A 14,927-nucleotide genomic window follows, 5' to 3' on the forward strand; every position below is an offset into this window, starting at 1 on the left:
ACCCGATCGGCGCGCTCCCGCTCGCTTTTATACAGGCGTGCGTTTGTTTCGGGAAAGTTCTCGAACAAACGAGAGCTGGAGAGAGAGCGCGAGACTGTCTCACACGGCGCGAACGCTGATTGGTTCCGAAGAGCCACGTGGGCGAGACCGCGAATGCGTTTCGGTTTGTTTTCCAGGTGGGTGGTTGTTTGGTTTCTAGAAATTTCGCGCGCTTTCGCGCGCGTCGGTGTGGCGTTCTGCTCTTTTTTTGCGTAGCATTTGCTTGTTTTGTTCCCGCGTTACTCATTTTGCGCATCGGGGGATCGTGGGCTATTCGTTAATGACGCAAACAAGCGAAGACCCGGCCAAGTAGCTGGCACGTCCATTTATGGTTTCACTTGGCACGCTCTTCACAAGAGATATCTAAATCTCGGCATTGTACAAACCGCGTCTCATTAGATACGCGGCTCTTTTACTTCAGTGCGAAATTTTCGAACACTGAATGCTTAGGAGGTGCTGGCGGGCTAGTTGGTTGCACATAATCGGTAGAACGGCAGCGCAAATTTAAGAATTAAACAAGGACGAACTGAGATACACGCAACACAGGCGCTGTGAAGTTCGGCTCCTATCTGTGTTGTATTTCTGTTAACAGCTGTGAATGCTGTTGGTCGTTCGAAGTTCGATGTAGATTGCATGGCGCTTGTTTAATCGGGTTATGCCCGAAATACGACGACATACGTGTACGCGTTGATAGCGATGGATGTTACACTGGTTCGCGAACCCTGCATACTGCATTTTTCTTATATTGGTACAGCGAACTCTGCACACAGTCAAATGAAGTGGGGAAAAGTGGTTGTGTCGCGCTTGGCGTCCGCAAAAGTGTTAGTTGAGGGAGGCGAGGGGGAGACGTCATTTTGCCGTTTTATTTGGGACATACTGTACATGCTGCTGCAATGAACAGCTTGCTTAAGCAAACTTCAGTTTTCTCCACAGCACTAATTAGCGGCTTCATTTTTGCCTTTGCTTTTTCTGTACTTGTGATGGAAGGATGGACGTATAACTTTATTGAGGACCTTGTGTAATCAATTTACCATATTTCAATCACAACGACATATCTATTCCGCGTGCATATTTCAACGTAATTACTACGGCGTGATATCCCCCTTCCTTACCCCAGAAGACATCAACTGCAAGGTCGTACCCCCACCCCTCCCCCCTTCACTAGAAAGGTGGGGGGGGGGGTGTCAAGTGGAAAGCCTACGCCTCCTGGCCTACGGTGTGATCTTTCAGTACTGCAGCTTAATTTTTAACACGATCCAGTAAAAAAAAAAAAAGAGCAGGACTTCCGTTTCGTGGTCGCTGACGCCGTGGCAAGTCGGGTGTGCTTGGTGTTCCGCGGCTTTTAATTTTTGTTCTGACAACCTCGAGAAGAGAGATCCTCGCTCATTCAGGCAAATTTTAGGAGTTACAGGAGAAGACAAACACAGCGACAACAAGCTATTTAGCGAAGTTTATAATTGTTGGCTCCCGCAAAATTTAAGGGGCGTAAAATGATTTTGCGTAAAAAAAAATCGACAACGTACGGCACCAGCTTCCAACGGTTTTGGGAGGCGCATGCGCGTTACTCGGACTTGTAACTCGCTGCGCGTAGCAATCTAGACGACGGTTCCCCTACCGCGATAGCAGTGCGCATTTGTCTGATGAAATATGTGTTGCGAGTGTCGCCATGCGTAGTTTGGACGAGCAGCAAACCAGACACACGATTAGACATTTACCATTATCGAACCACACTAGTTCCATATAACCAGCTGAAATGGAATGTTCTTCGAACGCGGTAAATAATGCATTCTGGATAGATATGTCTCTAATTGTTTTACTTCTTCTTCTTTTTGTTATTATTATTATTATTATTATTATTATTATTATTATTATTATTATTATTATTATTATTATTATTATTATTGTTGTTGTTGTTGTTGTTGTTGTTGTTGTTGTGTTTTCGGTGGTTTACTGAATCGCATGCACATCACACCAGTTTCTTCCTTTTATGCATAGTGATTTATCTCATTAATATATATATATATATATATATATATATATATATATATATATATATATATATATATATATATATATATATATATATATATTTTTTTTTTTTTTTTTTTTTTTTTCCCTCGCGCAGGCCCTGATGTATACTTCTACCATACTCGCTGTTTCAGATTTTTAAGATTTTATGGTGCTAATTATGGGTGTGCTTTAATCACTTGAAGATCACCTTAACAGTAATGTCACACCATCTTCTTAAAGCAGATTTCGAGGGCTGATATCTGTCACGATATACATACATTACTACGATTCTGATTTTTGCTAGAAGGCGCATATGGACACGCACCTGTCGAGCTTCATTACACGCGGTTATGACGCATGCCTGTAATAATAATAAAAAGTTAATTACTGAGTGTCTCTTTTTTTCTTTCTTTATGTCACCCCAGCATTACTTTTCCTGCAGACAGCGTTTGCCTCTTCGTTTAAACCATAATCAACTGCTGGGCACTGCATGATTTAAAACTTTGGAAGATTTGACTGTTGGTCGAGTTCTCTTTCTCCGTCATGATTTAAGACATATGGAATGGCAGTCACCTCCATCGTCTCTCAGGACTATATTTAATAGAGTTCCACCATCCATCCAGCACTCGATTTAAATTGCATGGTTCGCTCAACGTAAAATATTACGCCACTGTCACCTTCCCGCCGCATGCTTCGCATAACATCGATTCCCACGGCAACTGGAATATGCCGAATTTTTGTTTTTTTCGATATATTAGCTGTAGGGGGCTAGCCAGCAGAAATTTTTCCCTGAAGGAAAGGGGGGAGGGGGGTATGGAGGGTCAACCACCCTCTACGCATGTTCGTGCGTGTGTTTGTACGCATAATAATGGTTAATAATTGGGGTTTTACGTCCCAAAACCATGATATGATTACGAGGGACGCCGTAGCGGAGGGCTCCGGAAATATAGACCATCTTTTGTTCTTTAACGTGTGTGTTCGTATGTGCGCGTGTATATAAACGCATGCGAAATTGCGAATTTTAGGGGAGAAGGGGGTGCGTTGAACCCCACCCCCCTCCCCAACCTCAGTGGAGGCCAGATAGACAGACAGGCCGAAGTGGTACTGACTGATGTGAAGGAGCGTTCCCCATGCGATTTTGCGTAAACGTCACTGGTTAATTGTGAGATCTCGCTTCAGCCAAATATCCCGAAGGCGACGTTGTCTTGCGTCATTGGCATAGTTAGAATTAAGGAGGGGGGGTGTCAACCCCCTTCCCCGCGAAATTTTGCGTGCTTTATTCACATATACAAATATACACAAACGTACTACATGAAGGTGAGGACGTCGTACCCCCAACTCTGAAAAAAATTCCTAGCTACGCCCCTGTCTTACGTACCTGTCAGCTAGCTTACTCGAGGGGCGTATATCTTTGCCCACCCCTAGCATCCATTCTTATTTGCACTTGCATCGGCGCACCTGTTGCAGTAGTCTGCATTAATACTCGGTGGTCGTATCGCAGTCTCTGTCGTCCGAGGCCGATATGTGCGGGTCGTTGAACCCACTGTACACGTGTACATTTATTCACCGGCGCACTGCACAAAGAGAGAGAGAGGAGGGGGGAGTAAAAAGAGAGTATAAAGCGGCGGTGAATGGCGCCAGACAAAGACAAAACAAGGAGTAAAAAAGAAACCCCCCAGACTACAGCGTCGCCGCCCGTCCGCCGTGCGCTGATCGTCTGCAACGCATCTTATGACTTGCCCGGCCAGTTGCGGCTGTGCTTTTGTTGTTGCATTGTTAGCGCACGACAGTGCAACGCGGTGCGAACGACCGACGAATATGTGGAGCACGTCGGCTTGTGAATAGCATTCTGTACTCGTTCAGAATTTTTGTAGCAAACTTTACGATGTTCCCTGGTCTGAAGATTGTTCTGAGACGACTGTCCACCGCGCTGAATGGATTGGCACCCGTTTAAATGTGTCGTCATAATCGGCGGCAAGTTGATTTTTCGTCCACTTTGATTCTTTTCCGTTTGTCATAATTACTAATCTAGCAGTTAAAACATACAAGCAATGTCCCCCATATCTTCCTTGGCTTATTTGTCTGTTAGTTTCGTTAGGTTGACTATGTGTTTCGAAGCCATGCCAGATCGGAACAAGTTCAATGTGGCGTTCCGCCCGCAGAAGACTGCGATTCCGTAGCGATATGGAATCGAACCCGCTACCTCAGCTGAAACAGGTCCAACGACAGAGCAGCCGAGTAGTAGATCGCTTTTTGCATATTTATCATTATTTCCAATTTCCGGCTTTGCTCGCACACGAGGCTGCGAAGTGCGATACGGCGAGTACATTTAATTTCGTAGCTGGCAATTTGCGCGTACGTTGTTAGCAGTAACCGAAAAATCACCTTTGGGGACTGCACTTTCGTAGCTGGGACCGGAGTGTTGTCAGAAAACTGTGATACTTTCGACAGAGCCTTTGTATTCGTTCAGAAGCAGCCTCAAAAGTGAAGCCGATTAATTCGGCATAACCACTGAGTCAACAGCTTTTCTAGTTTTGAGTTAAATGCCACTAAGATGACTACACGTAAGCCAAGGAAAGCATAGGGCCGGGACATTACTCGTTATTTTAATTTAACTGTAGTGTAATAATTATAACCTAAACTGAAAGCAATTAAAAGTGGACGAAAAAGCACCCTTTCTGACGGTGGGATTCGAACCCACAACCTACGAACTGACATGGTGTATGCAGCACCAGAGTCAGTTGTAGTGGTTGTAGCAAAGCGAACAGAAACAGGCCACGTGTGCTGAGGGTAAACGTCAAATTTATTAACAGTGCAAAAAAAGAGGAACACACTCGTGTCGTCTAAGGACTTCTCACACGCACGTTCGATTAAACGATAGGAGGGAAACGAAATAAATTAAAAAAAAAACAGAAAAACGAACGCTATGCGACAGACCGACAAAACTTGCGGTACAACAGGTGGGCGGACGAAGTTCGGTAGGAGAAGACTAGCAACAAACATTTGAGCATTCCTGCTCCTTTGAGCGAGGAAAAACGCAAATCACTTCTGAAAAAAAAAATCCCGCTTGTAGGAGATTCAACGTAAACACGCCACTCAAAACTCCATCAAACACCGTAAGGAAAACGAGAAAGTATCATTTCAAACGGGGAGTAAATAAAACGGAAAAAGTTCAAAGTTCGCCGTGGAATGTCGAAGGGACGCAACGTTGCACGAAACAAGTGGCAGTGTTACGGCAGGAACGTTTGTTGGACAGCTTTTGGGAACGTTTCTTTGAAGAGATTGCTTGAGTCTCCACCATGTTGGGCGATGAGGATCTCGAAGGCCATACAACGCAGAGGGGGGGTTTCTACTTGGCCTCTTCGCCGGCGTCTCCGTTGGTCGCCACGACAACAGTCGGCGCCGCAGCATCGGCGGCTTCACCCCCTTCGTGCTGAACTTTAATCGGAATCGGCTTGCCGTCGTCCCTCTTGAACTTCTTACGCGGCGCTTCGAGCGACAGGAGACCCCCGTGGGTCATGTGGCACTTGACGGATTCGGGGTCCACGTCTTCGGGCAGCACGTACCGGCGGGTGAACTCGCGCTTCACGTAGCAGCCGCGGTCGTCCGACTTCTCCTCGTGCTTGCCGTGAACGACGACGCAGTGGTCTCGCGTCTTCACAGTGATCTCGTCCGGCGCGAAGTGCCGAGTGTCCACGCGCACGGCGAACTTGTCCGGCGAGCAGGCGACCGCGGTGTGCTGACGCGTGGGACAGACGCCGTTGCTCGGCGTCGTAGCCGGAGTACGCCGTTGACGACTGGTTGTTGTTGTTGTTGTGCCGGCGGGACTGGACGTAGTAACGCTGGTGGTAGAACGGAGGATCGTACAGCTCACCGTCTAGGAGGAGCGGTGAGCCGGCTAGGTCGTCTTCGTCAAAAAAACGTCTCGCCAAGTCGGATGGGCCCCAGGAGCCGCGGTTGATGAGCGGGAACAGAGACATGATTGATCTTGCCTTCGCGCACGTGTGTTTAACGAACGTGGTACAAAAAATGTGCACAGCAGATTCCGAGCACAACAGCGAGTGGACACGACAAAGCACGCAAGACTCGACGACGAGACGGCAGATGAGCCGGATGCCGGCTTTCTTTTTTTCGTGCAAGGTGGTTGGTCGTCTGCTCCGACAAAAAAAAAAAAAGAAGAGAGAGAGAGAGAGAGAAGGAATGGCGTTCGAGAAAACACGAGAAAAAAATAGACGCGACGGGAGCACGGAGTGGCATCATTGGATGGACGGCGTCACGTGGTATGTCTGGGTCTCCCGCGCATTCTCGTGACTTCGAGAGCACGCTCGACCCGCCCGGCTGCCCGGCGGCACTCGATTGTTTTTGAATGTTCGTTTATTTGTTGCGTGGAGTTTCTTTACCTCCACTGTTTTGTTGCGCGTTAGTTGTTGCTCGTTGAAGAAAAATGCAACGTGCGCTTGCTTCAGCGAGCGTTGCGCTATCTCTTTGAAAGCAGAGGCAACTGTTTTTTGTGGCTGATTGATTGCGTCGAATGGCGCCATTTTTAAACTCGAATGAAGAGTGTGTTGTCTCGCGAGTGGGGCCGCAGAGCATTTTTGAAAAGGCGCAGTTGGTTAACACGCGGAAGATCCGACGCTATCTGTGGTGCGAATGTCGATATTTTTCAGACGTCATTGATCGCCATTGAAACCCGTCCAGTCATGCGTTGACAGACGAGCATTCTTGATAAATATGGTGATCGCATTTGTGTTCCGACTCTTGAGCGACAGCAGCAGTATATGGTCGATCAAATTAAATAAATAGCTTCGCGCTGTGCATTTTCATCCAGCATCTGCGGAGCTATGTTCTGACCACGGTGTACGAAAAAATTACACCCTGGTTCTGTCGAAGGTTCTCGGGTCGGTCGCTGTTTCAGAGTCGGCAAACATTTTAAACTGTGTAAAGAAGACGTGACGCACACGGGTTCCTGTTTTCAGCCTCTCTACTTCGCGCAGTTAAAAAAAAAAATGTTTGCTGAATCTATGAAACGACTAGCCCAACACCGCGCCGTGCTTCGGTTTCAGTATCCCCGAGTGTGGTCTACAATATCCGCGCAAATGCCGATTTCTGAGGCAATCCGCCGGAAAATTTGATCTTCGACTCCCGGCGATAGATGGCGACACGGTAACCCTCGTCGCTCAACTTCGAACGAACGAAGGTGCGAGAACAATCGCGAAGGTTTTTTCACCCGACGCGCCGACGCAAACATAAAAAAAAAAGCGCTAGCTATGCCGCGTGACTTCGACCAGCCAATCGCGCTTTGCGCCCGCCTCTCCTTTTGCTCTCGCGATTTCTCGAGCGCGTTTTCTAGAAGCAGACGACGGGAATTATAAAAAGGGCGTCTGCTCGTCCCGCCGGTACAGAATTCTGCGCTACCCACAGCTTGTGTGTGTGTTTGCGTGCATTTTCGTAAAAGTTGAGCGTAATTTTGTTAAGACAGACATGGCTCTGTTCCCCCTGCACCACAACTACTTCGGTCCCTCGGACCTGGTGAGACGCTTCTTGGATGACGACTTCGGAGGCTCCTTCCTTGACGGCGAGCTGTTCGACCCGCCGTTCTACCACCAGCGCTTCTACATCCAGCCGCGTCACCAGCAGTCTTCGTCGGCGGTTTGCCCCGCTCGCCAGCAGGGCAACTCGGTCGCCTGCACTCCGGACAAGTTCGCCATCAACGTCGACACACGGCACTTCACTCCCGAAGAGATCACCGTGAAGACTCAAGACAACAGCGTCGTCATTCACGGCAAGCACGAGGAGAAGTCGGACGACCGCGGCTGCTACGTGAAGCGTGAGTTCACCCGCCGCTATGTTTTGCCGGAGGACGTCGACCCGCAGTCGGTCAAGTGTCATCTCAAGCCCAACGGAACGCTGGCCCTCGAAGCGCCGCGTAAAAACGCCCCCAAGGAGCAGCCCAAGGCCATCCCAATTGAAGTGAAACACGAGGGCGCCAAGGCTGTAAAGAACAAGTAAAGGAAGCGAAGTCACCGGACAGCGTCTGAGACCCGTCTCGACAATGTGGATCAGTATAGTTTTTGTTTAAGTGACTGCTAATTAATTGTCCCGTTCTTGTCACTGCCGATTGCCCATCATTAAGTGTTCGTAGAGCTACATCTGAGTGCTACGTTTTGTACTCTTTTTGAGTTTTGTATTCCCGTGAGCCTTCGGGCGTACTTTTTTAATAAAGGAAAGTTTTTCACGTAGCCACACAGTTTTATTTGATTGATGTGTGTACATGCATCGCCCATCACTGTTTTGACGGGCTTACCGTAATGCCAATCTCTCTCTGTCTTTCTGTCTTTTTGGAGAGAGAGTTGTGGAGAGGTTTCAGGAGGGAGGGAGGGAGAGGGGGGTGTATAAACGAAACTTCACGTGTGATGTTATACATATCTCCGTTTCCCAGTGGCAACGCGGATCGGTTAGCAGCCATTTCAACTGTGCAGAGAAGCCAACCATAAAAGCTTTTATATCGGTCACCTAATTGACACGCCGATACTAACCTTATAAATATATTGATGACCCTGATAAAGTAATTACTGTAGGCTAGGTTAGGTTACGTCAGGTTAGCTGAGGTTAGGTTAGGCCTGGATAAGGTAGGATAGAATAGGATATAATTTGACGTGATAGGATATATGTTAGATTAGGCTATAGCAGGGATCTCAAGCACGCGGGCCGCATGCAGCCCGCAAACATTTCGCTAGCGGCCCGCGGCTTCACAAGGGAATAAACTTTTGTGACTTTTCTAAACGGTATTCGCATTATTTTTTCGCCTATTGCGATTAATAACGCTTTAGTTCGAGGGAGCTAAAGAGACGGGACTAGTCTCAAGCATTTTATTTTTTTCCTGAGGCCCCCCATGCGGTCACTATGTGTTGAAACATCACCGTAGAACAAAAACTCTATTTCAGAATGAATTTTAGTCATTCTGCAGATCTGTATCGATATCTTTCTCGAAACCTACGTCAAATACCCTGTAGATATGACCCGTATATAATATGGGAAAGACATTCTTTCAAATGGCAACGTTAGGAGACATTTCATTCAAATCCACCTTCACCTCCCCCAACTCCGACTTCACTGTCCCTGCCCTTGTTGGAATAAATTTCGGGACCGCAGCCCGCTAGCTGGCATGAGTTTGATACCCCTGGGCTATAGGATACGACAGGATAAGTTAGGTAAGGTTAGGCTATGCTGTATCAGGTTTCCTTCCTAACAAAGGCGTAGGTTTCCCATTGCAAGAAAAGGGGTCGACACTGTAGGCGTCGCTGGGCGCGTGAGATAGCTGTGCACGTTTGGCGAAGGCACACAGCAAGCACCATCATCAACCGTCACTGTAAACTGAGTTTAATGGTCGCTTAAGCGGTTTCAGCGTCTCCTTGAGGGCTTCTTCAATGGGTTTCAGTGCGACACGATGAGAAGCATAAATGACACCCTGTCACAACGGATCCGTAATTAGGAAAATCACAACTTCGTGATCGCGTATTACGTATTGTTTTATTACTGTCAAACCTTCATTTCCTACTATTTTCGCAAAATTAGCCGACCAATGCCTTCAGCCCCTGAAGTTATTCTATATCTGAACAACGTGAATAACGTTTATCGCATCCTGTCTTGTTTTCCTTTCTAAATGTTAGTCTGCATTAACCGCCGGTTGCTCTGTCAAATTCCCCTTAGTAGGCGCCCTCAAGCGAGGAGCATGCAAGCAAACCTACGTAGAAATTTTGACTTTAAAGTCAGTATATAATATTTATCTTTTCTTCCAGCTATTGCGATATCTTTTTCTTTTTTGTATTCCATCGCTTAGTTCTCATAAACTCGCTATACTGACCTCTCTCTCCATTTCTCACAATTCTAAAATCCTGTTTGATTTCTATGAAATTGTTCTCTCTTAAGACTTCATATGCTACATTTTAGACTCTCAGGTCTTCGCTAGTCCACCCAGAGTGCGCGCGTGCGTGGGTGCGTGGTAATAGCTTCTAGGGCCTGCACCTGCAAACCAACATTCTAATTATGTATATATCTACATCTACCACACCACGACTTTCGTCTTATCTATCAGAGATATGGCACAATTACTCCTAAAAAGTAATTAAATTGCATTACTATTACTTTCGAAAAGTAATGAAATTACTTTAAAATTACTTTAACTAAAGTTCATCATAACAGCACTAACTCGTGTTCACTTTATTTACAGTACATGTATATTAAAACCTCAGAGACCTTCCCACTCTTGCGATCTGGCGCTCAGAGTAATTATTCTGTTAATTTTTTTCCCTTTTCGTTTAATTTTTCATGCCATAAGGGAAGCGAACATGACATAATTTACTCAGGAGTGATCGGAAATGTAATGAGTATTTTTCCTGAAATTACTCGCTTGAAGTAAGTGACTACATTACTAAATTGCCAGCCCGTCATTAGTAACAGTCATTAATAACAGTAACAGTAAAGTCATTACATAATTAATACAATAGTAATACATTAGTAATAACAGTAACAGTGAAGTCATTACATTAGTAACATTACTTATTACAGCAAAAGTAACTTAATTACTGTAAAGTCGTTCTGTAATTTCATTACTGCCAAGTCTGTTACCTACCCACTACTCGGCATTCGGTATGAGCCATTGACAGAGGACAACCACAACTACTACTACTACTACTACTACTACTACTACTACTACTACTACTACTATGCTACTAATACTAATACAATTAACAACGACAACAACAACCCTAGGGGGCTGTCATCGTGTGGCACATTTTTTTTTTTCAGTCTTCTACATATGACTTCTTGAATTCTTTTACCTCTTTGGCTATTATTTATATCGCGTTTCGTCCTTCTCTTCCTTTTTCATGTTGCATAACGTCTACACTTCCCTTTATAATCGACAGTGTGGCCAAACCCCCTCGTGGGTATGCGCCAGTTTCCCCTGGGCGACAAGAGCAAAACAAAACGCGTCTTGCAGCCTCGGGTGGACATCAGCATCGACATCGAGACCCCGGGTCGAGGCACGAGCACCGCGGGCGCCCAGAAGAAGAACCGGTTCGCATCGAGCACCGAGGCAGCGCCCCGCCAACAGCCGACAAGATGACGGGTCAGTTAATAACTTATTCCGTTGACACGATTACGATGCCATAGCTCACACGGGTTGTAATGAGCTAGCAAATTGGGAGAGGTGGAATGCACCCGTGATAACCAGCGTAGACGAGACACATGGCCTAGAACAAAGTACACGACACAATCGTTGCCTAACAACTGAAATGTTTATTGGGAAAGCGTGAAATGTTTGAAGAAAAATCGAGGCAGTGAACGCCAACTTCAACAGCTCGCAGTCACGTGACCTGACGCCACGTGTGACGTCATACCACAGCCGTCCAATTTGAATGAAAGGCAAGCGTTGCATAAGATATCGCTGATTTGCCAGTGTCAGTGGTTGGCCCGTGTCACTGGGGGGCCAGTGCCCTACACGGTGCTGCTTAGCGGTTTTCGCTGCAGTGAAACTTCACTTGAACGAACTTCAAGGGACCCTAGGAAAAAGTTCGTTAAAGTGAAAGTTCGCTGAAATGAATTAGTTGCAAATTGTTATCATGAGCTAAAACATCAATTGTTGTATTGAAATTTGAACCCCTTTATATGCAATCCTGCTTATTTGAATGTGAATTTCTGCTTATTTAGCATGTTTTAAAAAAAATGTAGTAATATCTTGCCGCGCTTGTGCACTTAGGACTGCAGTGGTCATGAATAGAGTCGCTGTGTCCAAGCTCTCATAAACCTTCTCCGGCACAACACTCTGCTGGGCAGCGAGGGACTTCACTTTTGCCAAGTACATCAACGCTTCTTTAGCTGAAATTCTTGATGCTTCCTCTACAAGGGTTACTTCTTTTTCTTACTGGGGTAGGACACTCGCTACAATCTCTTCTGTAGACAGAGTAGCGTATGTCGCAACGTGAGAGTCACAAATGGCATAGTCCTCAAAACGCAAAGCGCTGTCTGTACTCAGTCTTTCAGACAATTTCTGATCAATATGACCTGAGAGGCATTGAATGATGTCACAAAATATGTTCGTAGAACTGAGATGCGCTCTGCACTAACTTCGTTATACTGCAATGCGTTAGCATTGGGTCCAATGGCGCTTCGGCGGGGGATTAAAAAAAACATTGCAGTGGCTTGCTCGTCTATGCCAGGATATACGTAGCGTTAGCAAAGGTTCAGCTGATTATTCTTAGCTTTCCAGATTGTCTAGGATTATTAGCCTTCTTCTGTTCATTCTTCGTACGCTGAACCGCTAATTGCCAGGCAACTGCTTCGGGATCCGATGAGATAAGCTTCTCGGCTCTTCTGTGCCGTTGAGCAGCATTTGCGCTCTCCTTCTCCGTGGCGTTACCCACCTGCAAACGCCAGTCAGAGGCACTATCAAGCGGCCCCAGCGCAATGTCAGACGGCGACGGCACAGCGAAGGCGAATAGCTGCGCGCGCGCCGGCGCCAGTGTGTCTGCCATGGCTACGACGTCACTCCTCTCGAATGCGCAGACCAGCAGCGGCGAGTCGCGCGCGGCGGTGGCAGAGTCTGCGCGCACGCCGGCGCCAGTGTGTCTGCCGCGGCTACAGGGGTATTCAGACGGGGGACAAATCCTCGGGGGATAAAGACGGAGCCTAGTGACGTCAGCTCGCGAGGAGAAGTCTCCACAAATGTCCCCCACTCACACGGACGAGGTGAACGCAGGGGTAGACCAGTGTTACTAGACTACTGAGCTGCTGACGACCATGCAGCTGCAGACTGGATACCCACTGCCGCTCTCTGCAGGAGCAAGTGCAACAAGGTGGCCAAGCAAGAGCCCGAAATTCCGCCATATCCCCCACCGCCGGGGATCGTTTGTGTTGTCGGGAAAAAGGTCCCGTCTCCTTCGAGGAGTCGCGGGGGTTGCGCCCACTCACTAATCCGTGACGTCGTGGTCACGTGATCCGCAATCCCCCCGTGTCCCCCGCCGATTTCTCCCTCGTGTGAATATCCCTACGACGCCACTCCTCCCGAACGCGCAGACCAGCAGCGGCGAGCCGCGCGCAGCGGTGGCGGAGAGCGCCTGAGATGCCGGCTCCGGTGAGCAAGCTGTGTGACATCATTGATCCTCGCGCATGCGCAGCACGGCTCATGAGGATCCAGGCGAAATCGGCTCCGGCTAGGCAAGTGTAGCAAACGCTACAAAATGTCCGTACAACTGAATAGTTCGTTTAACTGACGTTCGTTAAAGTGGTATTTTACTGTATTTTTCCGGCATCACTACTTGCCAGAGTCAGGGTCGAGGGCGACGTGCCGCTCTACCAGTGACGTCATACGACGTTTCAGTTCGAGTCTCGTGACACAGAGCTGTTGAGGCGCGAACAGATTCTGCCGCAACCGGCACCAAACAAAACCCCAATACGTTCTTGCCCCCTAAACATCACACACACGCATGCACACTAGATCGACTCATATTTTACCATTGATATCACAGCATGCATTGTCCCTTATTGCTATATGTCGTCGAAGTACGGCGGAGAGTGATGCTCATTGGCGTAGCCAGGGGAGGGGGGAGAGGTTGGGGGGGTGGGGGCAACAACAAAATGCAAGCGGAGTTTGGAACGCTAGAACTGGTAACTTAGCGTCGTTTCCCCGGTTACCGACGTTATCGTCGGTTGACGTACTGTGTGCAACCTAAAACTCCCTATTTATGTTGACTTGCTGCGGCAGTAATTCTGACGTGTTACGTTTTACTTTGTTTCTTTCCCTGTCTCGTTCGGTTCCAGAAATGTCGTCAGTGTCGTCAGTGTCGTCAGCGTCGGAGATGTCGTCGGCGGGTAAGTACATATCGGCTGTTGCCTAGCAATTTTTCTTCGCCCGTGCGTATAATGACTGCAATAATTGCGACGTCTTGCTCCTTTTCGTGCAGACACCGGAACTGCAGCAACAGACAAGGGTGAGGAAGCTTTTGACATTTATTGGTCGTTACATTCAGACATTTTATAGCGTGGATATTTGAATGAATGAATGAATGAATGAATGAATGAATGAATGAATGAATGAATGAATGAATGAATGAATGAATGAACTAGGCATGAATAATTTTTTTAGGAATTACGATTTCTCGACACTGCGGGCAGGATCCGCCCGAAATCCTGGGATGTGTCTCATTAATAGCTTTTTTTATGCATGACGCCGAATAGGCTTTGATTCGTAAAGTCCGGGAGAAGTGGACGTCATGAAATCAATTCGTGAATGAGCATACATTTTATCTGCAAAGCCTTCGCCCTTGTAGACGGCCCAATACAGCGGTTGTAAAACGCCAAAGCCATGATTTCCGCGTTCCTTGACAGCGTCAACTATTGTCCCTGCGTTTAATGGGACCGAACCATCACTTCGTTGAATTATGAAAAGCCTACATTGTGAAACCAAATTTGTGGACGGCGTCATAACACATTGCGGGGCGAGATAAACACACGAAGAGGTGCGCACTGCCAACTGAAAGTTATTTTGATTGATTGACTGAACTTTCATCTCATTCATCCAAACAATGTTAAAGACCTGCGCTGAACGGCCTCGGGTTCCTCGAACGAGAGGTTAGCCGGAAGAGTATTGCATATAAACCCTGCAGCAAAAGTTCACGGGACACGAGGCTTTCGGGAATGCTGTATTCCCGCTTTGTCTGGGAACATAGCCTACAAATAATGTCCCAGCATTTAATAGTTCGTGTGACCGATAGAGTTACCCGCTAGATAGGAAGCGTCATACAGTAATAAAGCAGAAAATCGCATTGGCAGTGGAGCTCACATCCCGTAAACTTCAGCTACTGAGTGTAAATCAAGGC

At 47.2% G+C, this 14,927-nt stretch overlaps 2 protein-coding genes across 2 annotated transcripts; one reads left to right on the forward strand and one right to left on the reverse strand.

Annotated features, from left to right (window-relative positions):
* Positions 1 to 4,834: 4,834 nt before the first annotated feature.
* LOC125759909 (uncharacterized) lies at positions 4,835 to 14,058 on the reverse strand. The gene is given in 5 exon segments (XM_049419369.1): positions 4,835 to 5,783; positions 5,785 to 6,218; positions 7,531 to 8,041; positions 13,368 to 13,471; positions 13,999 to 14,058. Coding segments are annotated over 5 exon segments (1,494 nt in total). The 3' UTR covers positions 4,835 to 5,398.
* LOC119404708 (alpha-crystallin A chain) lies at positions 7,450 to 8,288 on the forward strand. The gene has a single exon (XM_037671354.2). It carries the CDS (start codon positions 7,531 to 7,533, stop codon positions 8,056 to 8,058), a length of 528 nt encoding a protein of 175 aa, XP_037527282.1. The 5' UTR covers positions 7,450 to 7,530; the 3' UTR covers positions 8,059 to 8,288.
* Positions 14,059 to 14,927: the final 869 nt, after the last annotated feature.

Source organism: Rhipicephalus sanguineus, chromosome 9 (genome assembly GCF_013339695.2).
Source record: "Rhipicephalus sanguineus isolate Rsan-2018 chromosome 9, BIME_Rsan_1.4, whole genome shotgun sequence".
Taxonomy (NCBI): domain Eukaryota; kingdom Metazoa; phylum Arthropoda; class Arachnida; order Ixodida; family Ixodidae; genus Rhipicephalus; species Rhipicephalus sanguineus.

Excerpts from the sequence above, each read along its gene's own strand:
- LOC119404708 (XM_037671354.2), top strand. The coding sequence starts at position 7,531 with ATGGCTCTGTTCCCCCTGCACCACAACTACTTCGGTCCCTCGGACCTG.